Raw genomic sequence first — 19769 nt, forward strand, 5'->3', positions numbered from 1 at the left:
TTTTTTTTCTCTCTCAAAACCTATGCCATCAGTAACATACATAGTACAGTATTGTCCTAAGCGGCGCCCCGTACAGAGGTATACTTTTTGTTTTGGGAACACTGAACACTTCGCGGAAGTGAATGGAAGTGAACGTGTCAGAGAATTTGAAAACATGAGCACTGTATGATGACGTGTTTCGGGCCTACGAGGAAGGTTTTTAGAATTGTATTTGTTTTGATATTATTTAATAGTGTAGCTTTATTCTACTATTTTCTCTTGAAATTGGAGAATTTAGAAAATGGATCAAATTTCGTGGGACAGCGTGCCATTCAGAAGAAGAGCGAGTCACAACAATCTAAGCATGCGCTTCTGCAGCACAACCAACCCGACAACAATATTAATGTGTAAGTATATACAGTGTAAGTTAGTACTAAAGAGGTTAACAAATGGGTTGAGAATCATTTGACCCACGTCGTCCATTGGGGTACGGTCAGTGAGTGGGTGGGGTTTTGAAAAGGCTCCCTTTGAAAAGATTGAGACATGGATCCAGCTCGATTTCTCGTATGGTACGCAACATGTGCATCAACTACAAGAAAAAGTAACGTCAGTATACCCCTTTATTCCATGGTATACCATACATAAGTATTTTAAATACTACATGTAAAGAACCAGTCTCTGTAATAAATGTTATATCTGTTGTACTGTGCACAACTTCCCTCAAACATTTCTCTTATCCATATTGCCATTTTTTACATTTTTTGTGTACAAAGCCCGCCCCCCCCTCCCCCCTATTTCAAAAGGATTACGGTCGAAGCGGCTGCCAACCAAAGCGGCCGCTAGTTCAATAACGGTAATTTGTATGGAATGCCGTGTGCGCTTTGATTGTCGTTGTTTTGTAATCTTTGATTGTCATTGTTTCGACAGGTTTTCTTTTTCTCGGACGTAATAAATAACAATCTACATCTACATATATATAAATTTACGTAAGGGCAAAATTCGGTAAATCGCGCGTTTACTTCTAGAATGTTTACTCGATGGTATATAATAGTTGGTTCGTACTTTCGGTACTGATTTTAACCACCTGATGTAACCCGGTTTATTAATTAAATTGAGTCAGATAATTAGTTATTGACGATAAAAACAAATTTAGGTTCAACGATTTGCCCCAATTAGGGGTGTTTTCCGATCGTGGTATACACTGTCTAATACATGTCCCATCACGTGACATGTATCAGACATGGATCAGAGGCCATGTTGCATGCAATAAAAGGCATGATTGCATTGCCTGCTGATCCAATGCACGTACATGTCACGTGACGGGACATGTACTAATTATTAAGTGGCGGCCGCCAGATAATTAAGTGGCGGCCGCCAGATAACAGCTTTTAAAATATAGTTAACTTGTGGCCCGAACGGGCTTCCGTAGATTATGATGCAAACGTAAATTATTAATGATTCGATAGTATATGTAAATATATTTAGTTAGTTAAAATACAAATAAAATATACATTGATTTATCGGCAGGCAAACTTAATTATTATAGAAATATAAAGATTTGATAGTACATGATTTAGCTTATATTTATTGGTTTGACCATACATACAGCTGTAACTCAACTCAACTGTGGCGTTCCATACAAATGACGATATTAAACAGGCGGCCGCTTTGGTTGGTGGCCGCTTCGACCATACTCCTTTCAAAATCCTTGATCTGCCACTGCTGTGCCTTAAGGATTTAATATTAGTATATACAAGTGCCATAATGCCATTTGTTATTTATATTTCTTACTATTTTGACTAAATTTAACATTTCCAGGAATGAAATGCAAATATTGATCCCACCCAAGGAAAAAGAAAAGGTACACAAGGCAAAAATTAGGTAAGAAATTAAGCTAAAACCACTGATTTGAATGAACAGACATTATTAGGCCTAAGTATGTGTTTATTTCTCGGTATATTATTAATAGCTGCTATATTGTACTCCATGCTCTATAATCCTAATAGTCCTATTATAAAATTAAAACTGACTATACTAGTACATTGAATATTGATTATGTAAATTTAAATCACACAAGGTGTGTGTATATATTGATTTTGTAGCTGTAACTGTAATTCATTTAAACACGTTAAACTGACAAATTAACTACAATTTTACATCAATATCATTGTTCATGACAGCAGTTCATGATGGCTGTACTCAACAAATGTACTGTAATTTATTTATTTTGGAACCACCCCAATCAGTGGTCGGTGTATTCACTTTATTTACATAAAAGGAAATATTATGTATAAAACAGAAAATTATTGGTTCAAATATTGGTTGGGGCTGCTTTTTCTCATTCTCATAGATTTATCCATCCTTTTCTTATAACAAACATCTTTAGTACTGTATATCACTGGATTGTTTACACTTTAACACTACACAAATATCATCATCAAACAAAATTTAATTTCTTTTACTTTCAGTGCACAAAAACCATGGCAACAATTTCAGAGCGGGATTACAAAGGACTTCATGTACCCAAAGGATGCTCCCTATATGCAAGATCTGTTAGACTATTTAGCCCATACTGAAATAAAAGAAACTCGCCTGTTTAAAAGTGGTAGTCAGTTTAAATTGCTTTTTCTTTTTGCTGATGGTAACACTGGGCTTGTAAAACCTCAGAGGTGAGAATATTTGATTTGATTGGTGGATTGTGTGTCACATGATATTCACTTCATTGAGCCCATGCAGCATCAAGAGTAAAATAGTTTGTTATATGCGAGTCCAAACTTTTACTATGCGCATTCATTCTTATTATTTTGTTTATATTCATGTAAATGAAACAAATATTTATATACAGGTATTATATTTGGTGAAAGATAAAATATTCTTTTTTCGCCTCATGAAAATATTTGTACCATTGCACTTATAAAACATTCATTATTTGTATGCCTTTTTCTTGTTCTTTTATGTCTTTGTTGAGAAATGAATTATCTTGCCTTTTATTGCATCATTGTTTTTGTTTCATGCAGAATGAAAATAAATGAAATTTATCCTTATACAAATGAACATCCATTTTGGCTGGACCCGGAAAGACACAGTGCTGAGATTGCATCATTTCACCTTGATAGGTACATTTTTGTATATATTTTATTTCATCTCATATTCAATTACTGCATTCACTCAGATGATGGAGCTATTATTTATAGCTCCGTGCTCAGATGAGTTATGTGGGTTTTATCAACAACAGGATGCTGAGCTCCGGAGATCAAAGGGTTTATTTGTGGCTGCAACATGATCAGTTACACAGTCCTTATCAGATACCGCGCGCAGCCGATATGTACATAGTAATGTACATTACTGTTGGTATTTGTCGCAGCCAGACGTAAGATCAAAGGACTGTTACAAGTTCCTATCTTGTCAAGGCAAGCTCAGTAATCTGTTGGATTTGTTAATGATCGGGTTGTTTGTAATAGTATTGTTTTTTACCTGTCAAACTTTTGAATTTTAAGTTTTTGTTTACCTCATTTTATTTTACATGTACTTTAGAATATTAAATTTCCGTCGCAGTGTTCCTATTGCTGGTCGAAGAATAAACATGACTGAAGACATTATACAAAAATGTGATGACAAGGAATTTTTAGATACATTCATTAAAAAAGGTTAGTCCATTATGGTACAGGGATGTTCTAGGAACGTTTTACTTTTGTATCTAATCCCTCCCTCTGGAGAGCACTGGCTATTGTCTGTTTATCGAGGTAAGCTAGCACTCATAGAATACTAGCACCACTATTGGTTTGTGTAGTTTTGAATACTATGTTTCTAGATTATTATCCCCAGAACAAGAAAGAGTTTAGTAAGTTTTTGTTGTTATTACAGTGTTGCTCACAGACTTTAACAATAAGCATTAGGAAGTTGAAATATGTTTTTATGAGGTAATTAAAGTTTTAGAACTCTCGGACCAAAACGAGTAGAGATTCCCACATGGACAGACAGACAAACAAACAAACGGGAATATTTATCAATGCACTTTATCTTGTAGATGGAAACCTGTGTTTCATTGGAGTATGTGTTCCATGGTTTTGCAATGAAGATCGTGCGATGTGTGGTGTAGAGGAGATTATGGAGGTATCTGTTTCACAATTTCTACCACAGGCTCCTAAAAGTAGATATCCCGTATTTGACAGACCGTATCCATGGAGTCAGGGAATTAAAGAATCGAAAGTGTAAGTTTTCATAATAGTTTTTATTCGTTTTTTTTTCAAATTTATATTTACAACAAACGCTGTGTGGAGACTGAAGTAACTACAAAGTGCGCAGGAGCAAATTGTAGATATACTGTAGTGGTGTTGTTAGTCGGTTAACATCTAATACCCAGTTCCAGGGTTTAATCTAGGCTCAGAGTTTGGCAGGGGCCATGGTTGTGACTGAAGTTCATGCTTAGATTGTAGTGAGTCGCTCTTTTTCTGAATGGCATGCTGTCCCTCGAAATTTGATCCATTTTCTAAATTCTCCAATTTCAAGAGAAAATAGTAGAATAAAGCTACATTATTAATTAATATCAAAACAAATATAATTCTAAAAACCTTCCTTGTGGGCCCGAAACACGTCATCATACAGTGTTCATGTTTTCAACTCCATGGCGGGGGCTAAACAAACTTTATGAGCCAAAAAATGTGACGTGCCCATATAAACTCATATCACTACCATATTAGGGCATATATCACCATATTTGGGCACATCACACTGATAGTGTAGACAGAGCTTTACCACAATATTTTTGATTTTTTTATTGTAAGATGGAAGGGTGCAAATGTATGTGATGATGTATTTAAGGTAAGATTTAAATTTATATATACATAATATCAAATTTTCTATTTCTGTTTTGAGACTTTCTTTTTGAATAAATGTTATTGGTAAATAAAAAATGTCGTAAAGAATAATATATTATGATAATGATATATATCAACAGCTGTAAAATATAGTTATGTGCAAGTCTGAAGTCAAACAATTGATTGTTATATACGTCGGCATTGATAATTTAAAACGCTGCCATAAAAGGTTAAAGTTGGCGAATTTGTGACTTAATTTCTTTGGTGGCAGTCTTTTTTATATAAGTAATATGTATTATGTGGAACAAATGAAATAATAATGATGAATAATATTAAAGAAATATTACACAAAAGAAACTGGAATCGCATAACAGCATGAACACATTTTTAATTGATTATTTTCTATACTTCCAGGGTTTACAAAATGGTAAAGATCGTGCATTTTTAGATCTTATTGACTTAGGCATATTTGACTTTCTCATAGGTAAGTCCGTCATAAAATAATAAACAAGTAATGAATGATTATGAGTTGAATGGGAAAATATATTCAGGAGTTGAACCTTTGACTTTTCTATTCAACAAGGTAGAACTCAGTTGGATAGCAAAATGAGGCTTCAATGAATGAAGATATTCTCCCCATTCAATGAACGCAAAACATTTATTATCTATTTTATCAGATGTAAAAGTATATACTTGCCATTTTTATCTCCGACCAGTATAAATAATATTACTACTAGTTAACAAACGTTTGATTCGTTGTTTTTTGCCTAGTCACAAACCACACCCTTTCATTTATAATCAAACAAATTACTACCTTGTTTTCAGTGAACTATGATCGCCACCACTACTCGATGTTAAGTCAATTTAAAAACGAAAGCTTTATAACTCTGCTGGATAATGGGAAAGGCTTTGGAAATCATAAGAAGGATGATATCACATTTCTAGCCCCAGTATATCAGTGTTGCAAGTAAGTGTAGAGGGCATCCAGGGATAAAAGGGTATTTTACATTGATGTTCGAACCGTGCCATAACAGGGTGTGAAAGACCCTTAAAAGCAAACAGAGGGAGAACATTATGAATTCAGAGAGAACAAATTAGTGGTTGGGGGAGGAAAGCACTGCCAAATTGTTTTGCAGGCTGATGATGACCCCACTTTGTTGTTTTGACCCAAGGAAGTACTTCTACCAGTATGAAGTTTAATTAATGACAATGACAAGAAAGAGCTACAGATTAATTTTAAATTAGGTTCTCCGCTTGATTGAACATATAGTGTGTATAATTGATCAGACATGAAGAATATTATACAATATGCAAATAATATTTTATCCACTAACAATAAAATATTAAACAAATAAGGAATATTTATGATTTGAGTGTGAAAAACATCTTTATGAGTATAACATATATTACCCACAATCCTTGAGAATGATACATATTGTAGCATGTGATACAAAATCAACCAATCAAATGACAAGGATTTGCTTGGATTGATAATACTTTTGTGTTAGGCTTCAAGTATATAATGCTCCTCATTATAATAAAAAAAAATTATCATCTGATTATAAATTTGTTTTTGTTTTAGAATTCGTAGATCTACTTACAACAGACTAACAGAGCTTTCACAAGACAAAAAAAATAAACTGAGCACCCTAATGCGTATATCATTGTCACGAGATGTACTGTCGCCCGTCGTCAACGATAAATTTTTGGAGGCTCTTGATCGGCGAGTCAAACAAGTGTTAGAAACTGTACAAACCTGTTTATTGGACAAAAATAGAGAAAGTGTTCTTATGGATGGGTAGCAAAGTATTATTGAAACTAATTTCATGTTAAGTATTAGTTTTTAAATTAATTTTTATTAATAATTTGAAGCCCTCATTTGTATATTTAGGTGAATACGTTTATGTCTAACAAACAATGGGCCATAAGAGATTCAGCGCACTCTATAGCTATTGGCTGAACGTGAGCTAACAGGTCACTAAAAAATTCCACTGCATGACATGTTCTAATTTATTATAATATGTCACTGCGCGCAGTATAGCGTAGTAAGTAGTTATCCAATCAAAAATACTAAAGGCTTTATTGTTATTAACCAGTACTATTGACCTTATTTGGATGCCTGAATTCTATTTTTTTTATAGTAGTAGAGTAGATGATTTATTTGTTTAATTTAATATATTTAAAATATTTATCTATGACCCTATTTACACTCACAGTTGTGTCCTGGCCCGCTCTAGATTTAGATAGTCCAGATTTAATTGTTTTGGTTCGATCCAGCGTGTTTACACTGCCATTAGCCACTGTTCATTTCATAAGCTTGCCCAAACGTAAAAGCCACTCCTAAACCTATCTCAAGAGGTGGTCCAGCCCTGGGCCAACCCAAATCGTAAGTGTAAATTGGTCTATTTCATTATCTAATTTATAGAAACGTTTAAAAAAAAATCTACCTTGGTTTACTATTTTTAGTATGAGTAATGTCTCATTAAAGTGCAATTTCTAAGTCCAGGTCCATTTTTTGTGATATACTGTATTAATTTTTTTAAATAAATAATGCATCAATTGTACTTTTTTCATGCATTCAATCAGTTAAAATTCAGAGTAGGACACTCCAGTAATAATTGATTGCGATAGGAATACAGTATTTACTAAGTTTATTATTTTAATTGAGAATTACTCAAAATAAGCACTGTTACATTGATATTATATTTTGATATTATTATAATTTCCATTTTTAAAATCATTATTATGTTACAAAGGATTAGATTTGCAGTTGTTTCACCTTTTTTTTAAAAGAAGTATTTAATTATTGGTATAAATTAACAAAAAAGTGCCTTATTTTATTTTTATTCGTAGTGATTTAATTCATCAAATTTTGCACAAAGACCTGTGCTTTTTAGAAAAATAAAATTATTCCTTATCATTTTTTTTTATTCGACTACTTAAAGTTGAAATAAAGATTGAAAATGAGTTTTCGTCTTTGGTTTGTTTTTCACTTTTTATACAATATCCAGAAAAGTTGTTCTCAACCCCATGATTGGTTCACTTTTTTATCTTTGGTTCTTTGGTATCAACCGTTAACCATATACCTGTACAAGATAATTTGTTAGTTATAAGTTATTTATAAGGAGAATGTGCTTATTTTGTATTAGTGAAGTATTTCTTTTAATTATTAAAATAATTGTGTGAATACATATGTATGTTTTGACATCAAATATATATAGTAGGATCCCCTCCTTCTGAACACCTCTATACTAATATCCTGGATTTATATAGTGCCTAGTGTTGTGAAAGCGCTGAACATTATTACCCCATTCATTTTATGGGATTAAAAACGTATGGAAACATACTCCCATAATGCAGCTAGTAATCAGCGCAAATTTGTGGAGACACCTCTATTAAGGCCCATTTACATAGACGAGCGGTAACGGTAATAAAAATATACAATCTATGTTATTCCTTATGACCATTTACACACAACGCGGACAGATTCATATAAAAAGCTACGCGGTTTTCCGCTTACCGTTACCGCTCGTCTCAGCTTAAACAATGTATCCCCTTAAACAAAAATAGACCATTATTTATCCTTCATATTCTACCACGTCATATCGCAGACCTGCTGTGTGTGTATAATAACGTCAGATAAATTAATAAAGTATTGTTCTATCTCACAAATGGTGGGATGGCGCGTTAATTGTAAAGTTACGCAACACGTACCATCTGTTTCAACGACGTACAATAAACCTGTAACATCCACTAAGCAAATACACTTTTTTACTCATAAATCATTTCTCAACGTGTAAATAGTTTGGATACTATTGAAATGTTTAAAACTAGGCTTCTTATTTGTTTAGCGATAGTAGTTACGATTTATATCCAGTTTAAGTTTATTCAAATCAGCATTCAAAGTCATAATGAAGGGAGTGGAACAAACGAAGTGCGTCATCAAGGAGTTGATAAAGTGTTGTTAAACGCATTACGTGTTTCATCTAAAATGACACTAAACAGTAGGGTAACAGCCCCTCCGGTGGCATATTCGACTATGTTCGGTAATCTTCGGAAGAACTTCAAAAAGTATCACTCATCGTCTTCGAGAACATTTGATGACTTTGGGATAAGGCATATGTCTGCTGAAGAACCATCAATGACAACCAGGTAAAGTAGAAGACTATAAAGTTTTGTCTCCACTATCAACCTAGTTTGACACAAAAGTGTGATTTGCCCAAATATGGCAGTGATTTGACCAAATATGGCAGTGATATGACATCATCATGTCCATATATGGGCACATCACATTTTTTTTGTCGCATAAAGGTTGTAAATAGAGCTTAATATGTGAAAATTCATTTTAATGTGTAAACATAGCGTTTTGTCTTATGTAGGTTCGACCAACTTTTATTACATTAGAGCACACGGTAGCCCAAGTTTAAGATTATGACAGAATGAGTGTAATAATACTTCTTTCACTTTGTTTGGTGGTTATTACTGTTATTTATTATTATTATTTACTATTTCTAAATGTACAGATTAAAACAGCAGACAGAGAAAACGTTGCCTCCATATAAGTTATTTAATCAGCGAATTGGAATTGGAGGCAAGTTATATCAAGATAAGTTTGCAGACGATATATGGAACCTGGAGCGCAGTTTACTGGAATCGAATATCGTTGCCGTGAAAATTCCGACATCAGGAACACAACTGAAATGGGAGTGTATTCTAGAAAATGGCAATCACGTGCTTGTTAAACCAATTCGGTAATTATTAATTATACACGTGTTAAAACAAAACACAATAGAATAGGTAGGCAGGCCTATAATGACGTATATAAATCCATTTTTAGTTTTGATATTTTTGTTATTATATTAACAGATCTAGAAGAGACTTTATGACTGGAAGAGATTGGATAGGAGATATTGAAAGACATACCTCAGAGATTGCAGCGTATCATCTAGACAGGTGTGTTGACTATCAGCTTTTTTTGCCGTCGTCTGCCCCTCTTGAAGAGAAAGGGAAGATATCCCTAAGTTTCCACTGCCATAGTGTCTCTGTAGTGTGCTGAGAGGTGTGTATGTGGTGTAAATAAGTAACTTACTTTCGTCTCTACTTCTCTACTTAATAATATGTACGGAATGTTTTCTCTTTGGTTATTGTCTTAATATAATGTCTTATATATTACTTAAACTATCTGATTTAATTGTTGTTTTTATTGAATTAAAATGATTGGCTCTAATTTAGAATTATTGGATTCAATCGAGCACCGGTAACAATTGGAAGAACTATCAATATTACTGGCGAATTCCGTGATCTTGTGAAAGACGAAGCCTTTCTCAACACATTCTCGATTCAGAGTAAGTGTGTAATTAATACATAGAAAAATATGCAACCTTAAAATAATCAAATAAAGCTCGCATGTCTACACTATCAAACTTTAGTATGTGACACAAAATGTGATGTGCCCATATATGGACATGATGATGTCACATCACTACCATATCTGGACATCACAACCATATTTGGGCACATCACACTTTTTTTTGTCAAACTAGTTACATACAGATAGTGTAGAGAGATTGTTTGCGGCAGGAAGAACCATTCTGGACCAGAAAGAACCCTATTCAATGAATCAATCAATCAGACTTACATAGCGCCGGTATCCATAAAATAATGTTCAAAGGCTCATTTCATTCAAAACATTTAAATCAAAACATTTAATTCAAAACATTTCGTTCAAAACATTTCATTCAAAACATTTCATTCAAAACATTCATTTCAAAACATTTCATTCATTAACATTTTATTCAAAACATTCAATTCAAAGCATTCAATTCAAAACATTTCATTTATATCGCGTCATAAAATTCATATAATTGAAATGTTGCGTAAACGGCATTCCATAGTTCTGTGTACAAGTGAGTTTTCAGTCGTATTGTAGAATAAATATAAATTCAAAGTTCGTATACAGAACCTCTGATGATAAGGTTTTTCGAAGAAGGATGTCTTTGATAAGACGTATAGACCTAATTGCATATCAATTTTAATATTAATAGATGATGAATATTGTTTCTACGGCGTGTGCCAAGGTCCTTTCTGTAAACCAAGTAAGTTGATCTGTGCAGTCAATGGATCGCTCGAGATTTCTATGACTACGTACGTGTTCAAGCCGTGGCACGAGGAAGTTAACCCTTGGACATTCAATCCAGATCGTATTAAAATGTAAGAATAACTGTACTATTTGTTTTTATTGTTCTTCTCCTTATTGTCTCTTTTTCTTACTCTTGCTCTTAAATAAGCCATTGACTCTATCTGAGGTATAGACCATCAAAACTGCTTTTCTTCTGTCCATTGTTTTGTATAATTGTTATTACTATCAGGCTGCGTCCAGATACACGTGTATTTTGAGTAACTAAACGGATGCACAAAAGTGCAAATTAGTTGACTGTGTAAAATGTGATTTTCCTTTATTTATTTATCTTACACAGATGGGAAAATAGAAATATCTGTGACGAGGTACTTTTGGTGAGTTTCTTAATTTAATTTTATATATACATATAACTTAGAACTAATTCTTGACATTGACAACGTCTTGGTATACAGCTCAGGGCTGTGTTTAGATTCGAACGCAAACGAACTTATTACATTAAGCCTGCTTGCTAATTTTGTGATAAATATATTTATATAAAAACGTAAACCATATTATTCGTTTTGTTTTAGAACGAATTTAAGTCTGAAGAACAAGCTCTTCTCAACCTGATTGATTCATCCATCTTGGACTTTCTTCTCCGTAAGATTATCAATTGTTTGTTAAGTGTACTGTGGTATGTACACGTTTCAAAAAGATCTTTAAAAAAAGTTCTAGACCTCCATGGTAGAGGACCATAAAAACCGGACCCCTTCCTTTTAAGAGGTCGAAGAATATTCACAAGACATCATAATATATTGTTGATTGATTGACTTATTTCAACAATATTTTACGAGGGTGGTCCATCCAATTTTTACCATTGCTTATAAAATTAACAAACTCCAAATACATTAAACACATTCTATATTTTGCCTTGTGTTTATTGTTGCATTCAATGTTCATCATCGTCTATCGTAGTAAGCAATGTAAATTTTGCTTGACTCAAAATATGAAATGTATTTTACGGTCTACTGTACTTTTATTCTCCTAAGGAAAATATAATATTTTGATATTTACATATATATTACAACAGGCAATTACGACAGACATGCTTACGCCTATTTTGCTGACCTGGGAACGTCGGCAATGTTTCTACATTATGATCACGGGAAATCGTTTGGAAATTTCACAGATGATGACGTACGGATTTTAGCCCCACTTACACAATGTCAACGGTAGGTTTTTACTAGGAGCTTTCAATTTGCGACCGCCAGGACGGGCATAGGAAGAGACCGCGACGCATTATGGACATGTCGTTAGTATTCTTCTGGACCACTAATATAACGGCTTGGTTGGGTCCCCACTAGGTCGCAACACAAGCGTGTTGACCAATTACAGGCGACAGTTCGATCCATCGCTTGTGATGGTCAACTAACTTACGTTGCGTTACGTCCTTGTGTTGCGTAGCTAGCGTGGGAACCAATCCGCGCCAAACTATGGGAGAGATATCAAGCGAGGGACGTCACTGTATGCGCACATATTAATTAACATGATTTACTAACTAGGTCCTCGTAAAATAGCCAAAGATATTACTGATTAGAAAATGAGAAAAAATGTTGACTGCTGAGTGTACAATAATTGATAAAATGGATATTATGATATAGATAAATGATATTTATAAATACAAACAGAAATTTAACACGTCTATTCTATTTCAATGTCGCTTTCCTTTTTATCTCTTAACTAGAATATCAAACCAAACCTGGACACAATTAAGTCACCTGGCGTCAAATAGAAAACTTGGAGCTTTGATGAAGGCTTCATTAAGACGTGATTCTTTAAACAACATCCTTAGCGATGGACACTTTGAAGCGCTTGACCGCAGGCTTGATACAATAATGCTAATATCTAAATACTACCGCAAAGTGGACAATGGGAATATGTAGGGGATCAAACAATGAATAATAGAATGTATATTTATTTTGTGTATTCTTTATATAAAATGTCATCTATATCATATATCATATGTTTAGGTCTAATTTAGTAGCAAATGAAACAACAAAATAATGTCCGTGCACCCGGGATTTCATTCATGAGTCTCATGCCTTGGTCTGAAACTGAAAGAGTCCCAGTGTCACCACATATTATCTATTTCCTTATAGGAATATTTTAGTAATATACAGCATCTCATTTATGTATCACATGTGGTGTCTATATCATGTAAGGTTAGGTTAAGGATTAGGTTACTATTGAAACACATGTGATGTTGTATTACCAAATATATCTATGATACGTCGGAAATAGATAATACAGTACCGAGAACCGGTCGAAGAAATGGGTTTACACTAACCGTAATGATTAGTCAATGTACGTGGTTTTATTCTCTTTGTAATGATTATCTTTATAAATTGTTAATAAAAGCATTTTTATAATCTATATAATATTATACATCATGAATCTGAATATTTATTTCATATTGTATTTACACCATATGCCTAATCAATTCAATCTATTAAATACCATTATCATTTTTAATAATAAAGGGACGAGATTCGGACTTAATTATTACAGATTTTAATTCATTACATGACACATCGCCATCAATTTCGCCACCAGGTTGACGTACATGATATTCAAATTGGATCAATATTCAATGACAAACCAGAGACTAAATTAAGTAATTTCCGTTATAAATTATGCGATAACAATTGCTCTTCATAATCATAAATAGAAAATTGGAACTTCAACTGATGCAATTATCGATCTTTACAGTACAAAGAGTATAGTCGCGTGTATAGGCCTACTTTCCGAGTTTAATTCAGTGCTATTAGAGAGCACACTTTAACTGCATGCCATTTTCCCAACTTGCAGTATAATGGACGAGGTTTAGGCCGACTTATTTTAGCCTGTTTGCATTCCCCCTATACAGACCCATTCACTAAATCTCAACAACGCCCCTATAAAGTATTTGCCCGCGAGCCTTTTCTATTCATATCCTAGTGCTTTATTAGTACGGTACTATAATTGCATGCTTAATTATATCGTATAGCAATTCAAATCAATTCACAAACTATGAAGTAGTAATGCAATTTCTGAACAACCATATCTACGGCCATGTGTGACGTATTGTCTTTTATTTCATTCACTCCAACAGAATAGGCCAAAATCAGGGAACAGTGAAATTAAATTTGTCATTTACTTTTCCCTGCTAAAATTCTATAAATACAGCGATAAATCTATTCTTTCTGTCTTATTATAATATGGTGTAGTGGTTTTGGTTCAATAAGAATTGACTACATGACTCACATAACCTTATTTAAACCAAAATGTATCATACACATGAAATTTTAAATGTACACAAAATATAATAAGACTATATCTATATATAAATATTACATTTTCAATATATATATCATATTCTAAAATGTGTATACTCCTAATTATATATTTTATTTACAATCATCTTTACATAGATGTGGAGACAATTAATTGAACCAAATTGTCATACTGCACAAATAAATGTTGAAACACCGACACACGTTTATGATTACACGTTATGATAGCAGCCATTATCATCTGAAAATCAACATATTATTCATATCTTAACAACATAGGAAAGACGATTAAGCCATTTGATAAATATGATATTCAATAGAGCTAAATAAAAATATACATCAAAACCAGAATATACAGCAGACCATGGAATTGAATTGAATTGATTCATTCGTAAATTAGCCGGGCTTAGATAGACCTAAATGATAACATTTAAGAAACAGTTTAGATGATTACGAATAGTTTAACCAGGGAAGAGTTAAATTGTAATTTAACTCTTTCCTGGTTTAACGTAACGTTCCAGACCTAAACTATGTAGGCCTAATAAAACGTTTTCTCCCAAATCGGCAAAATAATGGTCCATGAAAACCACGGACTGAGTATCCGTTACAGAAAGTTTCGTTTCGTCTATGACAAAATATTACTCTGGTGGGGAAATAATGCATTATTGGGCGTCAAAAGCGAAAACGGTCGATGGTTGGCAGAATAGAATTTTAGTATTCTGAATCTAGTATCCCCATTCCGTATTATAATTCATATTACTGACTGAAGTGAATAAAAGTTACCAAATAATGGGGTGGCGATTATAAAGAGCAAGGCTACCTGGATGCTATTATTGGAAATTATAAAGTCATTTATATCGAGTTACCGTATCTGGATTACAATATTACTAGATTCACATCAGGTTATACGGAGTATAATATAATACTATAGGACTATTTCCAACATTTATTTCAATTTTAAACATAATATTCCAAGGCTTCACTGTTACAATATTGAAACAAATTTAGGGCCCTAAATGATCAGTTCCATTAGGAACTGGATAGGCTACCCTCAGTAAATATGATAATAAATAAATAAATAAAATAAATAAAAATAAGATGAATAAAATTTAAAAAAGTAGGCCTCTATATGATTTTCAATTCAAACCCCCTATTTACCTTTAATATAATAAGTACAGTATTCGATAAACATTAATCATCTGTAGCTCAAAATTATTTATAAACTAGTCATGTTTCACATTCAATATTCTAAGGCACTCTGAATAAATAGCGATACGTTTCTGTTTGAACAGTCCTGATTCTGATCAACTAGCACCCGTTTTCATTTGGAAACATTTAGGCCTAGGCCTGCCATGTTCTTTCATCCATTTACCATCCACCACTGCTCGGTGCCAGGCCTTCCTCTTTTCTCCATAATGCTATTCTGTTCTGAAACCATTTCTGAGGATACAGGAGAAAATAATTTCAGAAAACGTTAAATTCGATGCATCATTAATAATCAAACAATACTTGTATTTATTACGGTTAATATCCGTTTGTACAACAATACGATAAATAGATAGATGTACATTTTTCCACAGAAAAAAAGTAAGATTTTCATTCTAGAACCAAGCTCGATAACCAATATTAACATTTTTAGTTCAATTAAATGACGTCATGATCAATACAAGGTTTATCGTATTTCTTATGTTTTCAGTATATATTTATGTATCGTCGATTGTTAACGTCCGTAGTATGTGCCTTTTCGATCTACAGTATATAGGCCCATACATTCACATATGTTTTCACAATATCACAGTATATTATTATTGATTAATTACATCTCGTAATGTTTTAATAAATGTCATTTGTTCTATAATTTACAAACACTTAATTTCATTATTCGACATGCTAATCCCTTGCGTGTTGTTCTGAATCCCACTAATGGACTAAAGATAGAATTTACGGCGACTAACAGAGCACATAATGTTATTTAATGGAGCAACAAGAAAACATTATCTGTGAATGCCTCAAGTCATGTCTAGGTTTGTGTCAGTACACTGATAAATGATGATACCGATGCTGTTAAATGGACATTCACTTTCCACTCAGAAAGGAAGACAACATTTTAAATGTATAGCATGATCAAATGGAATCATATCAAAACTGTATCAGATGATGAGTGTAATGAGTATAGGCCTTAAAATTAAAAAAAAAAAATTAATAAATAAAGAAAAAAAAACATAGTATAGGCCCACGTGTGGGTGACTGGAATCGAAGCAGGGTAGACTATTGTGCACCTTTGACGTTCATACCTCAAGTCTGTTTTTTTTTCAATGTTTAGTATTACAGTCAATTTTGTCAATGCAGTCAAATGCATTTTGAATTTGGATTTGTTAATTACAAATCAAGGATTACCCTTTACTTTATTAAATTTAAAAGCATCCCGAACGCCATCACAATTAATTCATCATTGAGCATCTGTATACAACCTGTAGGCCTAGTACGACCGTTGTTTCTAATTAATTATTATGAACGTAGGCCTATAATACGTCAGTATATTTTTGTAAATAAACAGTAGGCTTTCAAATTAAAATCTGCTTTACTGCTAAAACAGTGGAATGACTCAAAACGTATCGTGCTCAACGTATCCGAATTGAAATATCTGTCGTATTAACGTTTCCGACGAATGCTAGCCTTCATCAATTAATACAAGGCCTACACCATAAAGCTCTGTACACTATCAAACTAGTTTGACAAAGTCTGATGGGACATCATCATGTCCACATAATGGGCATATCACATGTGTTTGTCACATAAAGTTTGATAGTGTAGACAGCTTTAGGTATATCGATCACACAATATTTAAACAACTTCAAGCAAACACTACATCACTATGGTCGCGCTGTTTGCATATATGTTCGACAACCTGCAAGGGTCAAAGAAACAGGGCATTTATAATTCACAATTATTAACATTAAAACATATGTTTTTGACTTGTGTCTTGGGACCGAAACTCTGGACTTATTTTATTATTACCCAAGGTTAACAAACTACTGGACATGCTTTGTCATTTCCGAGTATGATTCAGATCTGATCGAAACTTTTCTCATCGCTCTTCTTAAAAATAAACACACTTAAATATGTATTCGAAATATTGTTGTATTAATGAAATAGAATAAAAAGGTCGAGGTAAAAAAAAATGTATATACCCTACTTTAAATCGTTTCCAGTCTTGGAAAAATAGTTTTTAAAGTATAATACACAATTTATTAAACAAATGTAGGCCTATTTCAGTCTCAATTCGTTCTAATTTTACATCGATTTCATTGCGATGCTTCTACTTTGAAAACTAGTTAATTCATTAGACCTCTAAACAACAAACATCTAACAAGCCGTTTCAAAAGGTCAATAGACATTTTACAGATCTATTTTAAAATATTAGAGATATGACAGTAAATTATGGGAAGAGGTTAGTTAATTATGAAATGACCTATAATAACTCTATTAATCAATAACAATCATGCTAAAAACAGACTGCTAACAGTAAATAATATATTGAAAGGAAAGTATATTGAGTAAGGTTTATATGGACTACTATAACAAAAAGTCGGTTTCGAAAAGACGCCCATTGTCTTATTTCAAAGAGTTTCAATGGAGGAAATATCTTCTGGAAACTTAATGGACATGGGCTCTTTACGTAGACGTAATTTGTGTGTGTAAATTTCATGGACGTCTTCACGAGGACGCCATCTCTTGTAAACGCAAAGCATGCATCATCTGCAGAGTAAGATTATAATAGATAGACGTCTTTTCGAAGACCTAAATGACTATCTATATACTATATATTATATCTAAAGGACTTCTTTACGAAGACGTCATCTTGAATGAAGACCACATTGACGTCTTTACGAAGACGTCGTCATCTTGAATGAAGACCATTGACGTCTTTACGAAGACGTCATCTTGATTGAAGACTATTGACGTCTTTACGAAGACGTCATCTTAAATGAAGACTTTGGACGTCCATACTTTACTATAAATTACTTTCTGTAAAGACTTCATCTCAGATAAACGTACGAACTTCTTTTTCGAGTAAAGGATTTCTTCTCTCAAGAAAGGTCATTTCACTTTATTTCAATCACTATTGCATTATCTACAGGCGATTGAAAACATAATTGTAAATCTGATACGAGTATAAGTTGATTTAAACATTGCATTAATATTACAGCGCATTTGAAACATCCTGGCTGCTTTTTCATAATCATGATAGAGTTAATTTACCTCCCTGTTCACGTTTAAGTCCACAGTCGCAGTGGGATGTTTTCTACAGCTGGTAATTTTATCATCTAGGGCAGCATAGCCCTCTGATCAGCCATTAACAGTAATTATAATACGGTTTATAATGCATGTACATTGCATTAGAAGCATCTACTATAATGAGATTATGATCTATTATTGATGCTAATTTTAATATTTATTGTTGTGTGGTGGACTTGACAAGATTGGATTTAGATGTGCGGTATATGAATTCAATAGTGCTTAATATATTATATTCTTCAAGGATTAAGCCAAACGCACTTATATGAATTATACAAATAGTGAAGTTTAAAACCAAATAACTGAAGTTGTTTACTATAAGTCATAAATACCATAAACAGCAAGGTTTACATTATACAGTATTTGCCTTTTCTGTTGGCCTATGTAGATACACAATAGTATATAGGCCTACTGTGTATGATATAGCCTAATTTACCACCATCACAGGGTCTAATTCGTACTATTAGGCTACTACGATAGTTTTCAAAACCTAACTTAAGGTCTAATCATTTATATTATGAAACTATATTTATAAACGATGAGTATTAAATAAATGTGAATTAAACTGAATTATAAAATACATATTACTACAGTAATACATTACAAATCGCCAGCACTTTTCTATGGTACTCAATATAGTAGGCATATACCATGTATTATTATCGGATTCTACTACAAGTTCTTCTGTTACTAATTGATTAATTACTGACATGGTAAAACGTCCATACGGTATCGGATGTAATAAGAAATAGTACACGATACTCACCTCTGTATCTTTTACACTTAAACCAGCTTCTGCCGCTATAATCTCCAACATTATATCATCAACGTTCTTACTTTGCTTAAAGTTGGACTCCAATATCTTTTCTTGAGTTGGACTAAGTTTAACTTTATCCTTGTCTGACGTTGCCAACTTGGCCTCTACGACCCTGGTAGGTGTTGGTAATGCGTCCATATCGAATAGGTCTAACACACGTGACAGAAAAGGAAAGAGAGTTTCCGAAGACTTTAAACTTCAAATTCAGTAGGCCTATACTAATAACGCTGCTCTTGACGTCTCTGTGTTTTTAGCGTGTGACAGTATTGATGCGTATAACCACGATTGTTGCCCTTCAACAACGTCAATACATGTTATAATCGATTTCAACTAAAAACAACAATGCAGTGTCGTGTAGTAATAATTACGTAGCGATAAACTCCCACTATATAACCGATGTATTGTAT

The 19769-nt window shown here is 33.2% G+C and overlaps 3 protein-coding genes and 1 long non-coding RNA gene across 4 annotated transcripts; 3 read left to right on the forward strand and 1 right to left on the reverse strand.

The window, feature by feature from the left end:
• The first annotated feature begins 134 nt into the window (after positions 1 to 134).
• Positions 135 to 8155, forward strand: LOC140046132 (extracellular serine/threonine protein kinase FAM20C-like). The gene is made up of 10 exons (XM_072090671.1): positions 135 to 386; positions 1798 to 1860; positions 2448 to 2648; positions 2997 to 3095; positions 3514 to 3626; positions 4007 to 4190; positions 4764 to 4800; positions 5211 to 5280; positions 5622 to 5763; positions 6379 to 8155. Exons 1-10 carry the CDS (start codon positions 166 to 168, stop codon positions 6596 to 6598), a joined length of 1350 nt encoding a protein of 449 aa, XP_071946772.1. The 5' UTR covers positions 135 to 165; the 3' UTR covers positions 6599 to 8155.
• A 498-nt stretch (positions 8156 to 8653) lies between these two features.
• Positions 8654 to 11010, forward strand: LOC140047738 (glycosaminoglycan xylosylkinase-like). The gene is made up of 5 exons (XM_072092773.1): positions 8654 to 8948; positions 9320 to 9547; positions 9663 to 9749; positions 10029 to 10141; positions 10841 to 11010. Exons 1-5 carry the CDS (start codon positions 8788 to 8790, stop codon positions 11008 to 11010), a joined length of 759 nt encoding a protein of 252 aa, XP_071948874.1. The 5' UTR covers positions 8654 to 8787.
• A 265-nt stretch (positions 11011 to 11275) lies between these two features.
• On the forward strand, positions 11276 to 12792 carry LOC140047039 (uncharacterized). The gene is made up of 4 exons (XR_011844900.1): positions 11276 to 11309; positions 11505 to 11574; positions 12005 to 12146; positions 12659 to 12792. It is a non-coding gene; the product is annotated as an uncharacterized lncRNA (long non-coding RNA).
• A 123-nt stretch (positions 12793 to 12915) lies between these two features.
• LOC140047037 (homeodomain-only protein-like) lies at positions 12916 to 19735 on the reverse strand. The gene is made up of 2 exons (XM_072091833.1): positions 19312 to 19735; positions 12916 to 15686 (listed from the first exon to the last, which is right to left on the reverse strand). The coding sequence occupies exons 1-2, from the start codon at positions 19498 to 19500 to the stop codon at positions 15615 to 15617; spliced, it is 261 nt and encodes an 86-aa protein (XP_071947934.1). The 5' UTR covers positions 19501 to 19735; the 3' UTR covers positions 12916 to 15614.
• Positions 19736 to 19769: the final 34 nt, after the last annotated feature.

Source organism: Antedon mediterranea, chromosome 4 (assembly GCF_964355755.1).
Source record: "Antedon mediterranea chromosome 4, ecAntMedi1.1, whole genome shotgun sequence".
Classification (NCBI taxonomy): Eukaryota; Metazoa; Echinodermata; class Crinoidea; order Comatulida; family Antedonidae; genus Antedon; species Antedon mediterranea.

What these genes read in the sequence shown, in the direction of transcription:
- LOC140047738 (XM_072092773.1), top strand. Translation starts at nt 8,788, where the DNA reads ATGACACTAAACAGTAGGGTAACAGCCCCTCCGGTGGCATATTCGACT. An exon ending in GAACCATCAATGACAACCAG is followed by an intron (nt 8,949 to 9,319) that starts GTAAAGTAGAAG and finishes CTAAATGTACAG; the next exon opens with ATTAAAACAGCAGACAGAGA. An exon ending in GCAGCGTATCATCTAGACAG is followed by an intron (nt 9,750 to 10,028) that starts GTGTGTTGACTA and finishes GCTCTAATTTAG; the next exon opens with AATTATTGGATTCAATCGAG.
- LOC140047037 (XM_072091833.1), bottom strand. Translation starts at nt 19,500, where the DNA reads ATGGACGCATTACCAACACCTACCAGGGTCGTAGAGGCCAAGTTGGCA. An exon ending in TAAGTGTAAAAGATACAGAG is followed by an intron (nt 15,687 to 19,311) that starts GTGAGTATCGTG and finishes CTGTATCCTCAG; the next exon opens with AAATGGTTTCAGAACAGAAT.
- LOC140046132 (XM_072090671.1), top strand. Translation starts at nt 166, where the DNA reads ATGATGACGTGTTTCGGGCCTACGAGGAAGGTTTTTAGAATTGTATTT. An exon ending in GGGCTTGTAAAACCTCAGAG is followed by an intron (nt 2,649 to 2,996) that starts GTGAGAATATTT and finishes TGTTTCATGCAG; the next exon opens with AATGAAAATAAATGAAATTT. An exon ending in TATGTGATGATGTATTTAAG is followed by an intron (nt 4,801 to 5,210) that starts GTAAGATTTAAA and finishes CTATACTTCCAG; the next exon opens with GGTTTACAAAATGGTAAAGA.